Here is a 21,896-nt window from a genome sequence, read left to right as displayed (position 1 = left end):
GGGCAGACAATCGATTCGCTTGGTATAAGGTTTGGAGTAGTATAACGAGCTTTGTGATGGTCCGCCATATTGAGCCCTAATAGCGTTTATTATTGTGTCTTGCAGTTGTTGGATAGACAACGTCGCAACTGAAGCAACTTGATTTTCACTTTGAGCGTTAGGCAACGTGGTAGCAGATTCAACCTCTTTTTCTTGTGGTGTTGGGATGTGACTTGACTCGTCAGCGCTGTACAGTTCCAACCTGTTCATCAATTGGGCTATTTGAAGGTCTTTGTCCTTCACGAATTTCTTCAACACCTCAATAGTCTGCATCATCGCGGCGAGTTGTTCCTCTGCATTGGTCGCATTGGTCATCATGGCACTCACCACGTTAGAAGTTGAAGAATCCACCAAATCCTCGGACTCGTAGAAGTTAGACCATGCTTGAGAAACTTCTCCAGACGACGAAAATGAGGTGTTGCCCCCAGATCTTGCTATCGTCATTGTCGATTTGTTCTTGTCTAACGTCTCCAAGGAGATGAAACACTTCGATTCCTCCAAACCACTAGTTTTGAACATGCTACAAGTCATTAGGCAAGCAACAACAATAACACTTGTGGATGGAACATCAAAGCTTTTCTCCGAGGCCATCACAGTAGCAGATCTGAGAATTTGTAGATTTGATTTTGGAGATAAAGAGATGAAGAGCAGAGTTGGTCTCACTGGGCGTGCTAAAAAATTGTTCGCAATAAATTTTGTTAGCAGAAAATAAATAACTGCAATCATTAAACAAATGTGAGAAAAAATCATTTTATTGATTATTTAATTGTGAGTACAACTCTGGATGTATCCCTTGATTCTAATCTCCGTGTTGGTCGCCTTGATTCGAGGGCCAATGTAGCGTCTTTCTCAAATGAAGGATGAACTTCTGTTGATGTGTTGAATTATGGAAGAACTTTGAGCAAGAGACTTTGGATTGCTCTTGAGGGAAGACGTCTCTCGAATTCTCTTTGTTGAAGACCTTTGGAGAAGACTAACGTGAATGTCCTTGCTCTCGTTTGCCTCTAGTCAAGATGCTATGCAACTTTCAATCTCTCCTTAGAATGGGATATGTAACCCCTTTATATAGGTGTGAGCTAGAGCCTGGGGTATTTTGGTCTTGAACTTGAAGAACATGGATTGGGCTTCTCTTGTCAACTTGATGGACCAACCCAAATGTAATTTGGATTTCATTCAAGGCATGTAAATTTGACTTAAATAATTAATATGATTTTATTAACCAAAATATGACTTGGTCAACAAGTCAATAACTTAGAATTTAATCCAAATTTTGTATGGATTATGTCAATTAAAATTCCAATACACAAAACAAACTAACAAAGTCTCCTCCTACAGTGGAACTATACCAGAAATCAAGGAAAAGATTATGATGGACTCCTAAAATAGTGGAAACTAAAATAACAACCTATGCAGTAAATAATCTAGTAACAATAAAGAATAAGTAGTAACAACATGAAGAATATGCAGTAAAAACGTTCTAATAGTAACATTGTATAAGATACAAGTGTTCAAAAGCAGCAAGCACTGTACTTGAAAGATGTATTGTCCGTGAAATTGAAGCAGAGAAGCATTAGGCACCCTCTTTCATACAATTAAGCTAAGTCCGACTTCTCGGTGACCGAACAAGAGAGGTTTTAACTGCTTTCGCTTCTCTCCTTCAAAATCACATCTTAGAATGCTTTTATCTTCTTTGGAAGTTAAAAGCCTTGATAGAGAAGGCAAAAGTGAAGCCGAAGAGTACACAAAATCCAATGATGATGATCGAAACATATGGCAGAAAGTCACTATCGAATCCAAAATAACTCCTCACGAATTGCTCGACTGTTTCATTATCCTCAAGTTCATCTGTTAGGTCCCCGAACTGAGAAGCAACTAATCCATACAATGTCCATGAGACAGGACATATATAATAATACCATCTCCACCACAGTGGAATTCTCTGCAAGAGAAAAGAGGAATGAGATTCATTTGGATTCAAGATATTGCTGATCTGAATCGGGGAAAGTATTAAAGGGGTGAACTTACAGTTTTTGGGACAACAAAACCAGAGAAGAGATTCCACATTGCATAAAAGAAATTAGAGATTATTCCAGCAACACCCAGGTTTGGAGTAACAGCTACTGTCATCATCCCATAAAGCGTGAAGTAGAACAAGGTGAAAAACATGAAGAATTGATACCAAAAGAACTTGGTTATTGTCCACTCAAATCCTATCATGCCATATGCTATCACTCCAAACACAACTGTTTGAACAAGAATGTAAGGAAGCTCAATGACAATCTGCAAACCAGTAAGTTGCAATTACTCCAAGGTTGAAGTATAAGTAACCAGAATACAACAATGTAAGACATGATCTGGTACAAAAACTAGCTAGAAGATATCACATCCCATTGAAGCAAAACATCTTTGCCCGTGTATTACAAATTTGGTTCATCCAGTCATGGCATATATAATTTCCTGAACTAGAAATCTATTATGAAAAATGAGTCCTTACTAAGCCTCACAGATAATCTTAGAAATATTAGGTTAACCTTATCATATGGTTATGTAATGGGAAGCACTGGTGCATTAACATGAAGCCATGGATTTGTACTTTTCATCTCCTTCCTCTTCTAAGAGATCCATATTTGTTTAAGAGAGTTAAATCATGCAAGGAGTGGTGTAACAGATATATGTCGCATATACCTACATCCAAAGCCATATGACTTTGGAGTGGCCAAGTCTAGGTTCATTAATGCAAATTCTTACCTGACCAAAAGCATATGGAAAGGCTGAATACATGCCCGCAGCCCTTTCCCTGTAGAAGACTGTTCTCTCAATGGAAACAACTGGCTGTGCTACAGCAGCATTTTGTATACCAAGAAATAGAACAGATGCATACATGGAACCTGCTGCATTAAAAAGATCTTGCTGCCTTCTCCTGAAATCGCGTTAGATTTGAGGAATGAAATTTTGACTTGTGAATTTAGTGCATAGAGGAAAAAATAGGTTTTCCTTCATGCTTTACATACCTTCTAGAACCAAGATCCCAAAAAACTGTTCCAAACATGAGGGCAGTGAATGACGTAAAAAGAATTCTGACAGCAGTGTATGACGGGTTTCTCCAATATGACCAATGCTGTTTCCAAAGGCAAGCCATGCATTGGTTGAAGAAAGACCGGGAGTACTTAGAGGAGAAATTCAATTCTTTTGAACCTGGGATTGGCATACTTGTTTCTCTGATGAAAGATTTATTGTTTCTGAATATTCGTCAAACAGTAATGATTAGAACAAGATGGATATGTAGCACCATCCCAATTCAAAAACAACTCTGCTATGTATTGAACATATTTTTATCATTTGACCTTACTGAACATTTAGGCAAGTTACAGAACTTTTAAGGATTGATCTGAACATTTGTCAATTAGCCTCACCTCAATCCCAGACTTTATATGACAACAATAGAAAACATTTCGTCATGGCAGTTTTGTAGTGGATATTAAAGGAAATTCACTGAGCTTAACTAAAAGCACGAGAACTGCTAGAGAGAAAAGAAAGCGAGGAATATGAAGTTGATAAACAATAGGTGATCTTAAGCACCACAGCTATAGTTCATGTTACATCTCACAAGCAAGACTTCAAATATTCCAAAATTTCCATATTCTTATGAAAGATCTTTCCCATTCAATCATTCAGTAATCTGGTCCTAAGAAAAACATTACTCCCTCCGTCGCAATTTAAGTGTCTTAGTTTTCTTTTTGGTCTGTCCCAAAAAGAGTGCCTCTTTCTATATTTAGTAAGTTGACAATTCAAACACCATAAATGCAAGTTTAAAACCACAAAATTTAAAGAATATTTTAGGACATTACACACATCTTTAATTTAGAACCACAAGATATAAGTCTCCCTATATTTCTTAAACTCCGTGCCGAGTCAAACTAAGACACTTAAACTGGGACGGAGGGAATAACAATTATTCTGTGGTTTTGAATCCTTTCCTGGTGCTTCCTACCAACTGAAGCTTATACCACCGAGAAAATAAGTAGAGCCTAACTGAGACCACATTAGCCCTTTAACTGAGACCACACCCGAATACTCAACTATGTGATTTCCTCAAAAAAAAAAAAAAAAAAAAAAAAAACTTTATAAATCAAGTAGTTAAATTTATTGAAAGCTGTAAATCAGGCATGAGATTGTTGATGTTCCTTGAATTAGTTAAGCTCACAAGTAAGGGAAAATGTGCTCATAAGTAAAGGGAAATGTAGCACTTTGAGTTACAATTCGAACCCTTTTTTGCCTAAAAGGGACTCATTTGTGCCCAGCTTATATATTAATTCATAGGATCCGGTAAGTTTAATTCTTGCATCGTTGAAAGCGCAAACATGCTTATATTGTATTCCGATTTACATATAAAGTGTGCAGAGTCGATATATCAATGCATGGTGGTTGTTTTTATTGATTGCAAGTGTTTTTTTGACAGAGCCAAGAGTTCTAGTGGCATGACAAGAAGGAATATAAGCAGCGTACAAATAGTCATAAGATCAGCTGGGGATTCATTCATGCGCTACCAACTAATTGAATCAAGACTTTAATGGTGATATTACACTTACACTAAGTTTGATATTTTTCAAGAGTTTTATCTGATTAGGGATTTGTATGTTTGTGTATAGATAAGTGTAAGAGTTAGACAACCCCTAATTTGCAAAAAGAAAAATTATTTACCAGTATTAAAATGAAATGGCTCCAAATAGAGAGGAACCAATATAGATGATTCACATAGCTATAGCTCCAACTAGTTTTCGATTTAGGCATAGTTGACTGATTTCTAAGAGATTCTCACTATTCCCGTTTGATTCTATGTAGAACTGGTTCTCGAAGAATACCTGTATAGTTCTGAGCTTTTATATAGTGCTGCGAAATTAATGCCAAGGGCAGCTTCTTGTGCTTTAGATGTGACCTCTAACACCCAAGTGGCAGGATTATAACCATCCTTGATTTTAGGTACTCCGTTTATTCCCTGGGAAAGGCAAATCATATATAAACTTTAGTTCATTGCGAGATGGGATTAAATGTAAGCAAGTCAAGAGTTTGTTATCAGTGCTCATACACTACCTCAAAGTATTTGATTAACTGGGACGAATGGTGGCCTAATGGACCGACATAGATTTCTTCACCTCCTTGTTTTAGAAGCACCAACTGTGGTTAATTGCAGAAACAATTTTACAAGTCATATATGGATAGTAGGATGACAAACAGATACGTTCGTAAGATATGGTGACAATTGGTGTCTTGATTGATCTTTCCCTTTAGAAAAAAGCACAAAATGGAGAAAATAGATAAAGTCCAAGGAAAGAATATAAAATGCTGAGCTATATTAAGCTAATCTGTATTCTGCCACAAGGTAATATTACTTGTTTTTTGAATATTCTCATTTAGCAACAATAGTGTTAGCTACACAGCTTTGACAGCATCTAAAGCTTTAGTAATAGTTCACTGGATAAAATAAAAAACCATGACAAGACATTGAACCTTAAGCTGCTGCGCTATAATTTGTTTAAAATCAACAAGTATAATCCACCACAAATAATTTGACGGAACTGTACTTTGTACTAATAAAGGCCAAGGAAGAAAAGGAATGCTGACCTCATCAAATGCATCAAAGATGTCGATGCTCGGTTGGTGGATCGTACATACGACTGTTCGACCAGTATCAACTGTGTTTCTAACTGTTCTCATCACAATGGCAGCTGCTCTAGCATCGAGGCCTGAGGTTGGTTCATCCATGAATATTATAGATGGATTGGCAACAAGCTCAACAGCTATAGTAAGTCTCTTGCGCTGCTCAACCGAAAGGCCACTCCCACTGGGCAATCCAACAAGTGCTTCCTTCAGTGGGGTTAGCTCCACAAGCTCCATAACCTCTTCAATGAACATCTGGATACATTTAAAAATATTTCATTTTAATATGTTAGAATGCAATGTAAATATTGCACAGACTTCTGTTACCACTCAACCTTTGGATATTCATTGGACTACCAAAATATAATTGATTTTTGTCACTTCTGCAATACCTACCCTAATATCTATACAAACTACAGGATATCCTGTTATCTACCTCAGTCACCTAGTTATCCTTCAAAAATATATAATTCATTTGAAGAGACAAGTATTTTCCAGAATAACAAAAAGAAAAGAATTGGAAGGTATAATAATAGGCGGTTCTCTAAGCTGATTTTATGCATGATCTTGAAAGGAAAAATAATAATTTTAATAGAGAATATAATAATCAGTACTCCCTCCATCTCATTTTATGTGAAGATGCATTACTGGGGTAAATGTATGCAAAGAAGACTTTTGACGTGTAAGCTAAATATATGCAAAGTATCCCTTTTTAATGAGTGGTAGTGAGAGTTCCGCGTCTTTTCTTTTACCTTTCCTTATAAAAGAATGAAGCTTTATATCAAGTGGGTCCCAACACATCATGTCATTAAGGAGAGAAAGGGGATGTTAAGATTAAATAGTTTTTGAAAAGAGAAAGGTGTCATTCTTTATCGGACAGACTAAAAAGAAAAGTGTATCATACAAAATGGGACAAATGGAGTAACTTATTAGGAATTTGGAACATAGGTCTTATAACCTTTAAACGATCTTCATTATCACATGTATTGATCTGAAAGCTAGGATGGTGACTTTCTCCATTTTATCTAGTCTGCATAGCATACAAAAATTGCTCTGCTAATGTAGAATCAAATGCATGGCTGAGGGAATTTGAGGTAGATATTTCTAAAATGAGGCTGCTGCAATGTCACGCCAATATGCGAAATTTTGAAAGCATACAAGGGAAGGTTGGAAAAACTAGAACATTTAAGACAGATAATTCACCGTTCAGGAAGACCAAGAATAAAAGAATGCATGTGTCAGAAATGAAGTCTGACATAATAAAAGAATACCTTTTTGGTTGAGCTGTCAACTTCTTGTGGCAACCGAAGCCAAGCTGAAAATTGCAATGATTCATATACTGTAAGATTAGGAGAATGAATATCCATTTGTTCACAATATCCCGCAATTCGAGCAAATGTTTCTTGCTTCTTCGGATATCCTGATATAGTTATGCTTCCTTCTGTATATCCATGTGTCTTTCTACCAGATAAGACATCCATCAAAGTGGTTTTTCCAGCTCCACTAATACCCATTAGAGCTGTAAGGACTCCAGGCCGGAAAGCACCACTAATTCCCTTCAAAAGCTCTAACCGGTCCTCACAAACACCTCGAGATTTTATTTCCTATGAGAGTAACAGATTTTGAGTACATATGAACCCAAAAGGTGCATTGGTTTCAAGTACTTCACAGAAGCTTTCAGTTTTACTTCAAATTTATTCTATAAGCAAAACTATAATGTCTCTATTTTCCCACATCCCCGATATAGGTGTGCTTATTTTAATAAATTGTCCATCCGATACTTGATTAGTAGCTAATCTCATTAGTTATATAACATTACTTCTTAGCATAAGATACTTTTTAGCTCTTTAAAAGATACTCAATTCCTGCAAGCAACAAATATATTCAAAAACAGAAACAGAATTTTTTTGAATAGCGTGTAGTTTGATAACATTTATCTCTATAAAAGTAGAGTGATACTTGGGGCATTTGGTGATAGGATCTCTACCTGAATACAGTGACCATTCTGAATTTTTTAGTACTCCCTCAGTTATATTTTATGTGATTGTGCTTGACTACACACACAGTGTAAGAAGCCAATTTGACTTACATGATATATGAGTCATGATGAAAGAAAATATCAAAGTAGTGGTTGAAACAAAGAAATTCACATTAAAGATAAAGTTGTGAATAGTTTAATAAATTTAAATTATTGAAAGTTATATATTCGGAACATCCCAAAAATTGAAAGTAAAGTAAATTGGAATGGATAACAGAACCCTTTTTACTAAGCTAACCCCACATAACATATCTTAACCTACTTGGCTCGATAATTCGATCATGTGGAAGGTGGAATTACGCTGGGGAAATAATCATACTTGTTATAGACTTCTAGTGACTTCTTTACCTCTCATATGAGAAGGTCAGGATTTCCTTCCACTTAACCATCCTTCCTTTCCCCTCTCCCAATCACTTGCTAATTTTGTGACCTCTCCATGAAAACCAAATAAGGATAATTCCAAAAGTAATAAGCAAAAATACAAAGGGATCACTTTTTTATGTACCTGAGGCACATTGACTGCATATCTGATATCATCAAAAACTAGTGAAAGAGGTTGAAATGGTAAAATCATCCCTCTCTTCTTGATTGACTTGGCTTCTCGAATAGGTGCATTTCTTTGGCCATCATTTTGCATTTCTGCATGATTAAAGTAGCTGTTTTATATGAAGCAGCCCGTGTATCCCTATGCCATTTTTTTGCTGAAGAGTGGACTAAACCATAAACCATTTTTATTTAAAATTGAAATCCTTTTAACCCATTCAATTTGCTTTTAGGTAACTGAACATTTTCCAACAACCTAAGATGTTATTTAGCCTTTTCATGCATAATCTATGGCTTTAGTTTGTATAAGATTGACTGAATATAAACTTGCCATCTTTTGAGCAAATGATGTAATCCATCTTGCTCATCAACTCAAATGTTAGTGTAAAGAAATAGACCTTGGGCATAACTCAACCCCAAAAGCTAGCTCATGAGCGGAGGACTGCCCAAGACCATATAAGGAGACCAAGTGCCATTATCCCACCGATGTGGGACTCCAACAGTTAGCAAGTCCAAGACAATTAACAAGTAATTGGAATGCTTCTTTCTCTCCTGAAATTTGTGGACCAATAAGTTAATTTGTTCTCTTTACATAAATATGCTAGCATGACCTTTACAAAGTCAGGAGAGAAACCTTTGTGAGAAGTAGGGTGATCTTTTTACTATAATCATTGAAGGAAATAACTCAACCCCCTTATAAGTAGAAAATCACAGCAAAATTTGAGATCATGTAAAAGAAGTACCTCCTGTTGATAACCTTATCTTTGTGTTCCTTTCAGCAACTGTTTCAGCAGGCAAAACTGCACGAGATATCCCAAACGCTGCATAGAATATATTAATTTCAGTTTTCAGAAGTAAAGAGAAGAGAATGATATTTTTTCCACAGAATGTTAACTTGATAGATGGAGGGGAGTGCAACTCAAGTCAGACAAATAATACATACGTTTGAGGTAAGTTAAGGCCAGCGTAGCCATAAAATTGAACAAAACAATGTATCCTAGCAGTGCACCTACTCCAATCCAATACCAGTATGCATCAGGAAAAATTGCACGATCCTTTAGGACTACAACTCCTAGTGTATTTGTTGAGCCAGGAGCATCCTGCAATAGTAGCACTAGTTCAGGTGAATTGAACTTAAAAGGTGGAATTTTGTGCTTCTTCACTACGAAATTTCAAAGCAAGAGAAGGATGTTTACATTACTCCAACTTTTGCCGAGAAACTCATTTACAGCAATGGCATTTTGTGCATACATCATAGGAGAGCACCAGTAACCCCATAACCACCATTTTTTTACATCAGCTGCAGACAAATAGCACAGTTATCAGCATTCTTACCAAATGCAAAAAAGTACTCCCTGTCTCCATGCTTAGCAACCCGGATCAGAAAAACTACCCAATTTTCTGGTTAACTTTAGAGACTAATTTGCGGGATATGATTCTTTGATCAGATGACAGCACTAGTATAAGATATGGAATAGGTATTAGTCGTTACGTTTTCATTATTCTGTTCGACACTATATCAGTGTGTTAGGGCAGTTCCTGTGGGTGTCACAAATTTCTACCTTCAGTTACTATTCAGCACTGTCTAAAACCTGTGATCTTTTCTGACATCATAGCTGAAAATTTTTGAGGAAGAAATTCTCACCTCGAGACATTATGAATCCACCCATTACAAGAACGAGAAGTAATGCAAGAGATCCCAATGTGTTTGCAACTATCATCTTCCTTCCGACAGCTGCTGTCAAGCGAAATAATCCAGAAGCCATCTGGTCAACACATATCACCAGCAATAACTGCTTGGAGAACCTGCCATGGTAATTGTTTCTTTCCACAATCAGTTTAACAAAGAGAATAAGGAAAATTGATATGCAATAGATTCAGATTGCAAATATCAGAATCCAAAGCCTCAAAAGATATAAGATAATCTCACTGTGAGAACTGCAAATGAAAACAGAAACTTTGTTCAACTTGAGATAGTCTCTGCAAGTATGCTTTCAAAGTTATAGAATATATCAGGAATCTTACAAGAAAAGCATTAAAATTCTAGGTTCCAAACGTCCAGATCGAACATTACAGAAGCTAGAAAACTGATATTACAGGAAGAGTTGATCTATTTACCTTATGATGTCAGGATCAAATCCTATTGCATAATATGTCATACAAACCCAAATGGCAGACTCTACAACTGAGATTGGGATCTTGACCATCCATGCAGGCAAAGTATAAGCCCATGCAGGAAAGAAGAGAAGGCCGCGCTGCTTGAAGAAGACTGGAAGCTTCAAGATAGTGAAAGGAACCTCTGAGCACCCATTGAACATAGCGGCAATGATTGTAAAGAACAAGGCACCCATGAAGATGAATCCATCTCTCTCTGTGTCCTTGGGCATCTTGATTCGCAGGAACAGTGTCATTGTTATAAAAGCCAATAACAGATGCTGAAATGACATGACCAAAGAGTTACACTTAGTTTGCATTTATGCGATAACTCGAGATTCTTTAGTTTTAATTGTTACTCCAATTTGATAACCAAGTCCAGGCATTGCAATCTCAAATAAAGGAAATTGTATTTCTATGTTTGGCAGCTACAACCGCATTTTTCAGCATTAGTAGGCCTTCAAATTCTGCTTAATCAGGAACACAAGAAACTTAGAAGTTCAAAGCTCCAAATAATTGTATATAAATAGTTGTTTCAAATGCATCTACAAAACCTAGATGTTTGCTCCGGACTATTGCATTAGATAAAACATAAACTAACATGGCACTAGAAGTCCACCAGGATATTTTGTATAAACACGAACATCAGGCTGAAACCTTGTAATATCAGGCACTCTCAGCTTAGTAACAATTCAATCAACATTTTGGGTATAGCCAAAATTTGCTTGTTAACTATTTCAAACACTAAACCAACGTAATAATATAAGCTATTGGATTCTCTAAACTTTGAGGTATATATAAATCGTCCCCCTTTTACCACTTTGATAAACAAAAAGACAACATAAAAGTTTGCTGGCCAACTCACTTGAATAATCTTGAACAAGTAGACAGATAAATTCCTCTTCATGAGAAGGATTTCTCTAGAGATGCAAGCTGTCAAAAGTTCCATCCTTTTAACGCCATACTTCTTGGTGATTAGAGCATCAGGATGCCTGTTGGCCTTGTCAAAAGGAACAGAAAGGTCATTTGCAAGTTCGCGTCCGACATGAAAGGACTGAAATGCTTCAAAGAACTCCGTGGATGAAACAAATTTGTACGGCTCATCTGTCCTTGCCCAGTACTGCTCCTGATCTTTCCTAGATGTCACCTACGTAAGGAAATTTAATGGTTGAGTCAGTACTATGGTTTTAAGGTTTCCCCTAAAAAGGAAAACGGAAGTAGAAAATAGTAATGAAGAGTGAGATTTACTTCTTGCAAAAAATCAGCTACTCCCTTTCTCCTAGGACATTTAAACCCCATATACTCGAAAAATTCAAGAACATCTTCACGTGGACCTTGATACACAATTTGCCCATCCGCCAAAAGAATTATGTCGTCAAAAAGGCCAAAAGTTTCTGGTGCAGGCTGAAGGAGCGAGATAAGAGCAGTTCCCTTAAGAATGTGGATGGATTGTCTAATAGATTTGACAATTTGGAAGGTTGTTGAACTGTCTAATCCAGTTGATATTTCATCCATAAATAGAGCTCTTGCTGGTCCAACCATCATCTCTCCTGAATCACAGGTGACAAGAAGGGTAAAATGTTGAAGGCTTCAACAATTGACAATGAAATGAAGAGAAAGAAACATTTCCTATACATGGCAATTTAATAGCTTAAAACGCAATGGATTAATGACAGGCAAAAGTTTAAAAGATATTGTTGTGAAAGCAAGATAGGATACTTTCAGCACTTGTTTCGAGCTTACGTATTGGTAAACATAAAAGATACTCACAAATAGGAACTCAAGATGATCAATTTAACTCCAAATTTCCTTCTTCCCAACTCGCTCTCTCACGATATTTTTATCTTGCATGTTTGTCCACCTTAACTATGATACTAGCTAGAATAAAACGTAACATAAGGTAGTCCACTAAGGATTACAAGCTGAACCTCAACCTTCTGACTAAAAAAAAGCATGTCTCCACATAATATCTACTATAATCATCAACATAGTCAAAGGTGTTAAATTGTATCGAAATCACAGTAGGCTGGCTCCTCTATTTTACCTGTGGTGAGTCTCTTTCTCTGTCCACCAGAAATCCCTCGTATCATCTCATCACCAACTAGTGTCTCAGCACATATGTCAAGACCCAATATCTGTTGAGAGTTAATACAAGTAAATAGGTGATAAATGCTTGCAAGTAATAGAGTTCTTTAGGCAGGAGTGTAATGACCTTTAGTATATAATCTGTTATGATATTGGGCTCCTTCCCTTGGACTGATGTTGCCTGCAAAATAAGTCATTTTGACATATATTAAAAAACAGGTCAGCTAATATTGGGAAATTTTTACAACAGAAACAAAGTGTTAATCTTCACCTTCATAAACATGTCAACATCAGGGTCTGGCTTTATATTTGCTTCCTTTTCTCTCCTTGACAACTCTGCCAGCATCTCTGCGTCAAAGTTATCATATTAACCAACTGAATACATGGTAACATTATGACCTGTTTGAACTTACTTTGAAACAGTGTTAAAAAAAATGTTTCTGTCTCTGTCACATATTTGAAATCCGATATTGCCTTCTATTATTACATGTAAATATTTTAGAAAGCTTACCTTCCAACATTGCGCTGAATAGTTGCAGTGTGGTGAAAGTGGACTTAAAAAGATATACCTACTATTACTTACTAGTACATAAACGCCAATTATGTGATTTACTTACAAATTAGATGTTTCAAAAAGAACACTGGAGATCATCACATCCATCTAGGTTTCATTCTTTAATTTTTCAAAAGAAATACTATAGCGTACATAGGAGATAATGGTAAAAAAAACACAGCTGAACTATCACTTTTTTCACCCAACTATCAGTTATTTCTTTCTTTTTCCTTACCGGAACTGTCACCGTTAAGAAATAAAAAAGGGAACAACTGATCTTTGACCTAATCATCCAGCTTAGGATAAGTGATACAAGTAAACCCTCACACACCCCATGTTGGTATAGGTTTTTAAAGTGAAAGCAGTCGTGTTTGTCTACGATTTAAGATTGAACATAGCAAAAACATCCAATTCTGTGCTGTTTGTACATCTCTAGCAGAGTATATTGATGAGATTGAGAGTGGGAGTGAGTTTGTCTCAACCGAGTTTACTCGGAACATGTTTGGAATGGTGGAAAAAGAGTGAAGAATTATAACATAAATGAAAATTTTGTTGACCACCACAATGTGGTGTCATGAAATAACACCCAATAAGGGTGTGTGCCATCAAATTTCACGCGTTATTTCGATTGAGAAATCCTTGAATTTGAATTTGTGGCGGGCACACCCACATACAGTGCCCACCCACCATGGTTGGGCTAAAACTTAGGGCTGGGCATAAAATACCGAAAATCGAATTACCGAACCGAACCGGCTATTTCGATATTCTGGAATTCGATTTTCGGCTAGGTATTCGGGACTGAAATGTAAAATTTAATATTTCGGTTTCGGTATTTACCATTATACCGTTCGGTAATTCGGTAAATACCGAATACCGAAATAAATACTAATAAAGCCTAAAGGAGTAAAGGGCTAAAGGCCCATCGTAAAAAAAATCCTAGTCCAGCCCAAATCACAATAGCCTAAAGGAGTAAAAACCAATACCCAACCATTAGTTCACACTAAAAATCCCTAACACTGTAACACAAAAGCTCCCCAAGTCTGGTAATCCCTCTCACGGTATCATCTCGCCTCCAAGTCTCTTTTTCTTCAATACCCATCTCGGCCCATCTGTCTTCAATTCCGTGGAGAAGATAAAGGAAGGTAATAGGCTGATTTTATTTTGCCAACTATTATTGCTGGGATTTTAATTTAATTACTTACAAAATCTTATAATGCGTTCACGACACATATGCGCTTTATGTATTAATTAAGTATCTTCAGATTTTGCTAGATCTGCCACCGTCTGTGGGGCAAAATCTTTTCACTAGGGTGTATAACTATATTTTCCTTAGAAGAATTTGGGAGGGGAGTGGGAGTACTCACATTTTCAGAAATTTTGTAGTCATATGGAAAAGAAAGGTAAATATGTAATGCTGATGCATTTGATAGATCACTTGTAAGAGTTTAATGCTGATGCATTTGAAATTCATGTGTAGCTCCAAACTGAAATCCTGAGTCTTTGCACTACAAGATTCTTGTGGCTGTTGGAATGCTTACTGGGATGAAAGGGACGGGGGAGTATTACCTTTTTCCTATCAAACTAGTGATACATCATACTTACATACCGAAGTTTTCATTGACTAGTAGTATTTAGTATTACTGAATGTTTTCATGTATTTGCTACAAAGATAATTCTACTAACTTGACAGTTAGGTGGTGATGGCTCAGTGCCTCTTTACTGCCTCACTAACTATAACCAGATTGCATCTAATTAGCTCGATTTAGCAGTAAGCTTGTATATTGAAAATATCTCTTGCACATGATGAATGAATGCAGCTGCTAGCAAAAAAATGGTATTACTGAATACCGTACCGAATCGAAGTTTGATTTATCGATTACCGAATTACCAAACCGAAGTTTGAAAGTTCGGTATTTGGTATATACTTTCAATTACCGAATTACCGACCCCGAACTTTAAAAATACCGAACCAAATACCGAACGCCCAGCCCTACTAAAACTTCCAGGAAAAAAATGAAAATTTGTTGACTAGAGGTCCTTAAAATTTGCTCCAGTTTTCATTCTGTGTTTTTTAAAAATTACCCCAAAAAAATATTTAATTGCACGTTTTTCCCTTCAAATGGACTGGTCTTTAATTTCAAAAAATTGCGTGGATTGTCCCTCATATGGACTGTCTTTAATTTTTGCTTCTCAAATTGGTGGTCTTTAAGTTTTACCCCTAGCTCTCATTTAATCAAATTTTATGGGCCAAAGTACCCTTATTCTTTTTTTTACGTGGATTGTCCTTTGTTTGGGGTGGTCTTTAAGTTTTGCCCTTCAAATTGGTGGTCTTTAAGGTTTGACCTTCGCTAGGGACCCCTTGGTCACGGGTTCGAATCCCCTCTCAGTGAAAATTTAAATTTTTTCGCAAGGCAGAAGTTGTAAAAAAAGGCAGAATTTTTGCCTTAAGGCAGAACTTGCATGGGGCAGAATTTGCAAATTCTGCCTAAGGCAGAGTTATAACTCTGCCTTTTTTCTGAACTTATGCCTTGTGATTTTTTTTTAATTTTCGCCTGAGTGGGGGTTTGAACCCGTGACCAAGCGGTCCCTAGCGAAGGGCAAACTTTAAAGACCACCATTTTGAAGGGCAAAACTTAAAGACCACCCCGTAATAAGGGCATTCCTGCTAATTGCCCGCCTTATTCACTGGTCTATGAAACCAAAGATTCGAGTTCGAACCCAGCAGAGGCCCAAAAAAAAAATTGCAAGATAGAATTTCGTAACAAATTATGCCTATTTGGGCAAAAGTTATGACATGCCTAGCTTCTATAGAATCCTACAGAATTATGGCGGACAAGGGGTAAAGTTATGCCTTGAGACATAACTTTTATATAGAAACTATGTCTTAAGACATAATGCTGTATGATAACTTAATTTCTACAGAACTGTATCCTAAGGCACAACTTTATTCCTGAATGGCATAGTTTGCTATGATACCTTACCTTAGGATTTTTTTTTTTTTTTTTTTTTTTTTTACACTCTGCTGGGTAAGAATAATTTGCTACGAAATTCTGTCTTGCGATTTTTTTTATACTCTGCTGGGGTTCGAACCCAGAATCTCAGGGAGTATTTTCGGCCACTTAAAGTGCAGAAAGGAAAAAATTAAAGACCAGCAATTTGAAGGGAAAAAATTAAAGACCACTCCCGAAATAGGGCATTTGTGCGAATGACCCATTTAATTTTTGTCCTTCAACATTAAAATTATGCCTAGTGAGGTATAAGTTTTTCAAGGACACATATATAACTTATGGATATTATCATGCGAAAATATAAACTTACGCCGCACAGAAAAATTATTTGTTATGAGGGCCAAAAATTAAAGTTCAGAACAAAATAGGGAAACGTGCAAGTGACTGTATTAAATACCATGGAGTTGATACTATTTTATTACTCGTTATCTCATTCCTATATAGTTTGTGATTATATGTAATCCTCTTTAAAGTAAAAATAAATCAAAACTGGTAAGAACTTGTCTCTACAAGAAAAGTAGAGAAACTTTAATCACAGGAATATTTAGGAAAATTTACCGATATTTATAGTTCGGCCAAACTTATTTCTCGATATGGTCGAAATATACAAAATCTATACACCGTTTATGTATAGATATGTATATTATACATATAAATATACAAAACTTATACATTTCGTCATATTTTGTAAACTAGATCACCCAAGGGTATTGTGCAGTATTTTTTCCAAATATTAGTGCGTATAAAAAGCTTGCTTAAAAACCTCAAGGAGAGGAAAAAACAAAAATAAACATTGTGCTCCATGAAATACTAACCGTAACGAGGTCCAACTCCTTGACATCTAGCTGAAAATTCAAGGGTCTCCCTCACAGTTAGTTGCCCTAGATGAACATCTTCTTGACTTATATATGCACTTGTCCTTTCTGGTACAAATTCATCCATTCCATGCCCATTATAACTTACTTTCCCAGAAACCTAAGATAATATTGTTTCGCGAAAACATGCATTGGTTAGTAAGATAAGAGTAGAAGCTAAAATTGCTAGTAAAGTTTTTTCTTTTTTCCAAATTGCTAGCAATATATAAAATTGCTAGTATATATATATATCAAGATTGGAGGAAATTGTTTCTTTCATGCCTCAGTCACTAGGCTATCCGCTTCGAATGCAAGTAATGTTGTAGTTTAATCTTAATAGAACATACACCAAATGTTTATTGAAAAACTTAAAAGTAAAAAATCATTTTGACTTTATGTTATACTGTTGAAAAACGCGTGTTGGATAATCTAGAAAATAAGAAGTAGAAAACTTCATAAAAATTAGTATCTCTGCATAATTAAAAATTCACAATGTATTAAAAAAAAAAGTTGAAAAAAATCGTAATAAAAAAAAGTTGTTTGGCTTCCCAAATAGGTCAACCTCATATAAAATGGGATAGAGGGAATATAATTGTTATATTAATATTAATTAATTAGTTTAAAAGAGTTGTTACAATGAAATTAAAATAAGAGAGATAAATATAATAGCGTAAACCACAACCGATGTTACTATTACAAAGTCAACTTCGAAGGGAGACTTTTGAAATTATTTAAAAAATAGAGTTTTTTCTTAAATAACCTTTTAATGATTGGTATAATTTATCACCCCTGGAGTTTATTAGGAGCCTGTTTGGATGGGCTTAAAAAACGAACATAAATGTTTAAACAAGCTGAGCAATTCGCAGAATTGCCCTTCTTTTGGGGTGGTCTTTAAATTTTGCCCCTCATATTTGAAATGTTTAAATTTTGCCCTTCGGCTAACACTCATATGTTTCAGGTTCGAACCCACGCGCAAATAAAATTTTAAAAAAAAAAAAATTCGCAAGGCGCTTAAATTTCGCTATGCCGCCAACGGCATACACTTGTGAAGGAATTACCAAAGTTATGCGGGACCGGATACTTATGCCTTGTGGGCGGATTTGGCATAAGTATGTCGGGTCCCGATAACTTTGATAATTCCTTCACAAAGTTATGCCGGATCCGGATAAAAGTTTGCCCATTAAAAGTATGCCCCCACGAGCATAACTTTGTGAAGGAATTATCAAAGTTATGCGGTCCCAATGTAAATAAATATTTGAGTGATAAGTCATAGCATGTTTTGTTACGGTTATCCCGTAAAGTGGTTCAAAATATTCATCATTCTTGTGGAAGCTTGCTAGGTGTATCACGTGGAGGACCTAAAGTTTCGACATTGTGGATAGCATTCAGGGTGCTTGATCCGACCATCTATAGCTAGCTTACTTACACCGAAATTATTGTGTCGGCTTTATCTAAGATTTACTTCTTGACAGAATAAACATGCTCTTGTCTTTGGGTGGAAATGGTACGGATGCTTTGGTGCAAATGCAATTCATGATGAGGTTGTCAATCGTGGCGTACGTGTTAATATTGTTAAGTTTGGATTCTGTTTATTTTAATTAGGATGGGCATGTAGTTAAAAATTATGTGAAGAATCGACTTTTCTTGAATACTTATGCCTTATGCGGCACTTGGCATAAGTATGCCGGGTCCGCATAACTTTGATAATTCCTTCACAAAGTTACGCGGTAAAAGGCATACTTTTAACGGGCAACTTTTATCGGACCCGCATAACTTTGTGAAGGAATTATCAAAGTTATATTCGAATCGCATACTTATGCCAAGTCCGCCCACAAGGCATAAGTATGCCGGTCCGATAACTTTGGTAATTCCTTAACAAAAAGTATGCCGGTCCGCATAGCGAAATTTAAACTCGCCTTGCGAATTTTTTTTTAAAATTTTGACGGTAGCGTGGGTTCGAACCTGGAACCTATGGGGGTGTTAGCCAAGGGCAAATTTTAAACATTTCAAATATGAGGGGCAAAATTTAAAGACCACCCCGAAAAGAAGGGCACTCACAAGAAAATGGAAACAAATTATAAGTCGCTTTAGATAAGTTAAGCCCAAACAAACCCAATTAATTTTTTGGCTTATTTTAAGCACAAAATGGCTTTAAATTGCCACCTAAACACTAAAAAAAAAGTAAAATAGCTTATAGGCAACTTATAAGCCAATCCAAACGGGCTCTAGTACTATTTATTTAATTAATATCTGTACGAAATAATTATATGTTCCATCGCTCACCTTTACATCCGAATTTAGCTTTCCGGCTAAAGCTAGTAATAACGTTGTCTTGCCGCAACCTGGCGGCCCTAAAAGTAGTGTCATTCTGCAAAACCAAACAATAATTACTCACCTAGTAACTAGAAATAGATAATTGACCAAAGAATGTTAGTAACAATTAACTTATCATTTGGGAAAGAAAAAATAAAATAGATTGAATTATCAAGTCTCACCTTCCAGGCTTGATGATTCCACTAACATCATTTAGAATGGAAAATGACTTCTTCCTTTTGGGAAGAACATGGAAATAATTCAAGGAACCCTTCATATATATAAATATAGAGGTTAGGGTAGTTTAAGCAAAGACAAGTAGTAGAGATTATCACAAGACAAGTAGTAGAGATTATCATGGTTGGATTCAGAATTTAAATATGATAGATTTAATCTTTAAGGTTTATATTACTGAACTTACTATATTTTTGAAATTATAGATTTATAGAGATAATGGTCAAAACCACACTTGTACTATCATGATTTCGCGATTTTCATACCTCAACTATCAGTTGTTTCCTTTTTCTACCTGAACTATCACCATCTATGTATTAAAACACACCTTGAAGTTGATTAGGTCAACTACTAGTTCTTCCCTTTTTGTTCCTAAACTAGCTTCGAGGTGTGTTTCAATACGTAGATGGTGTTTAGGTGAGAAAATGTAACATCTGATAGTTGGGGTGTGAAATTATCGAAAATCTAATAGTTCGTGTGTGTTTTTGACCATTATGTCTTTTTCTTTAATCTCTTTGCATAAGATCATGATTGATTAAGGTCAATTACCTCAAGCATATTGATTGTGAAGTTGACCATTGTAGGTAATGCTCTTGTCCCCACATATGCTTCTGCTTGGACACTCAAATGTTCAAAACGAACTTCTATTTTGGGAAATTCAAGGCCAACCCTGATTCCATTTTTGATGCAGGCAAAACAGAAAAACCTTGTTAACACCATAAATCCTAAAATGCTACTACTATATAAGATCGAATAATTATTCATCAAAAGTTAATCACACACAACCTTGAAAATGTTACTATCTAAATACTAGAGCTAGATAATAGAAACTCAACATATCCGGTGCCCAATTTAGATTAAATGCATCAGGTTTGAGAAATTAACAAAAATGATCCTTTATAGTGAGGGTGGGTTCAAAATGATCCATTAAATATATTCTTGAGCAATTTAATCCTCTAACGTTACCAAAATTGAGCTTTTTTGTCTCCATCAAATATTTACAAAGACTACAAATTTTATGGGAACAGTTGAAAAAAAGATTTAACCAGAAATACCAAGAAAGTTTCGTCAAATCTCAAAAATCAAACACAAAAAACGCACTACACACATACAAAAAAAAAAAAAAAAAAAAAAAGTAACAAAAACTATACTCGAGATACATCAAAAATCCAAAAACAAAACAAAAATAGCATGAACTGCAAAAGTTGCATCTCCAAGTGCAAGTTCATATTAAATCCTTTGTTTCATAGTTCATTTTAAATCTAACAATTAGAGTTTATTAAATATTTGACGGAAATCAAAAGTACTCACATTTGACATACTTAAAGGATCAAAATTGCTTAGGAATATATTTATGAGACCATTAAGGCATTAACCTACCCCAAGCATAAGAGGCAAATTTCACATTTTATCCCGCACGTTTAGTCAAATTCAATTCGTCTAATTAAGACCTTACATATTATATATAATAAAAAGGCAAAACCCATTAAATGATTCTAAGGGTGTGTTTGGTATGACGGAAAATGTTTTTCTATGTTCTCTTGTTTAGATGTATTAATATCTTGGAAAATGTTTTCCTCAAAATGGGAGAATATGTTTTCCTTAAAAATTTAAGGAAAATAATTTTTCCAATCAAACAAAACACATCAGTGCATTCCCAACCCATCCCCGCACCACCCACCGCCTACCTACGCCACCCACCCCCACCTACCCCTACCTATCCCCACCCCACCTACCCCTCCCCCGGGGCCCCCACAACCTACCCCCAATCCCCCACCTACCACTCCCCGCCTAACCCCCTTGCGGCCTACCCCCACCCCCTATAATCCGCCCTACTCCCACCACCTGAAGTTGCATTCTGAAATCAAAAACCTCATAATGTTATGCGTTAAAACATGCAAATGCTCTTAAAATGACATTTTCAACTTGGGTACCAAACACAAGAAAATGAATAGGAAAATCACTTATTTTGCAAGAAAATATATTCTTGAAAAACATTACCCGCGGAAAACATTTTCCATCGTACCAAACACACCCTATATTATGAATCCATTTGTGCCAATATACCTGTCAATCCGCTGTCGGAGTTTCAACAAGAACTTCTCATTGTCTTCTTCAGCAATATTCATAAGCCTGTTCACCGCACTCCTTTTCTCTTCCATAGTAAGACTCTTAAAATCTATTTCTCTAATTGTTTCATCATCACTTAATATTTCTCTTCTTATCCCATTATCAGTTAAAACATCTTCACATTGCAATGCTTCTTCTTCATCACCATCCTTCTTCCATCTATTGGAATTGCTTTCACCACCTTCCATATTTGAAACTTGCTGCCAACTAATGGAAGAATAGTAGTACCTTGTTTAAATGCTTTTATAGAATATTTGTAATACGTGAGGGTCAACTTCTAGTACTTC

The 21,896-nt window shown here is 36.0% G+C and overlaps 1 protein-coding gene across 4 annotated transcripts; it reads right to left on the bottom strand.

Moving 5' to 3' along the window:
* Window positions 1-1,296: 1,296 nt before the first annotated feature.
* On the bottom strand, window positions 1,297-21,813 carry LOC132049999 (pleiotropic drug resistance protein 1-like). 4 transcript variants are annotated; one of them, XM_059440998.1, is made up of 24 exons: window positions 21,547-21,813; window positions 20,029-20,149; window positions 19,428-19,516; window positions 19,216-19,300; window positions 16,894-17,053; window positions 12,789-12,865; window positions 12,645-12,698; window positions 12,477-12,567; window positions 11,681-11,982; window positions 11,298-11,579; window positions 10,397-10,713; window positions 9,924-10,084; window positions 9,475-9,578; window positions 9,222-9,378; window positions 9,022-9,099; window positions 8,241-8,374; window positions 6,969-7,301; window positions 5,662-5,952; window positions 5,131-5,214; window positions 4,902-5,035; window positions 3,051-3,278; window positions 2,788-2,959; window positions 2,065-2,319; window positions 1,297-1,978 (listed from the first exon to the last, which is right to left on the bottom strand). In XM_059440998.1, exons 1-24 carry the CDS (start codon window positions 21,795-21,797, stop codon window positions 1,721-1,723), a joined length of 4,218 nt encoding a protein of 1,405 aa, XP_059296981.1. In that variant the 5' UTR covers window positions 21,798-21,813; the 3' UTR covers window positions 1,297-1,720. The 4 variants fall into 4 exon arrangements, with proteins under 4 accessions (XP_059296981.1, XP_059296982.1, XP_059296984.1 ...); XM_059440999.1 differs by lacking the exons at window positions 16,894-17,053; window positions 19,216-19,300; window positions 19,428-19,516; window positions 20,029-20,149; window positions 21,547-21,813 and adding exons at window positions 13,029-13,773; window positions 15,071-15,183; XM_059441001.1 differs by lacking the exons at window positions 16,894-17,053; window positions 19,216-19,300; window positions 19,428-19,516; window positions 20,029-20,149; window positions 21,547-21,813 and adding exons at window positions 13,355-13,773; window positions 15,071-15,183.
* Between the last annotated feature and the right edge of the window lie 83 nt (window positions 21,814-21,896).

The sequence above is a fragment of the Lycium ferocissimum genome, chromosome 3 (genome assembly GCF_029784015.1).
Source record: "Lycium ferocissimum isolate CSIRO_LF1 chromosome 3, AGI_CSIRO_Lferr_CH_V1, whole genome shotgun sequence".
Taxonomy (NCBI): domain Eukaryota; kingdom Viridiplantae; phylum Streptophyta; class Magnoliopsida; order Solanales; family Solanaceae; genus Lycium; species Lycium ferocissimum.
The sequence above is the reverse complement of the archived record's forward strand: the minus strand, read 5'-3'. Positions and strand labels throughout refer to the sequence as shown.

Excerpts from the sequence above, each read along its gene's own strand:
- LOC132049999 (XM_059440998.1), bottom strand. The coding sequence starts at position 21,797 with ATGGAAGGTGGTGAAAGCAATTCCAATAGATGGAAGAAGGATGGTGAT. Across the intron at positions 10,714-11,297 it reads ACTTGTTCAAGATTATTCAA|CATCTGTTATTGGCTTTTAT; the intron begins GTGAGTTGGCCA and ends ATGTCATTTCAG. Across the intron at positions 9,379-9,474 it reads TCGGCAAAAGTTGGAGTAAT|GATGCTCCTGGCTCAACAAA; the intron begins GTAAACATCCTT and ends CTACTATTGCAG.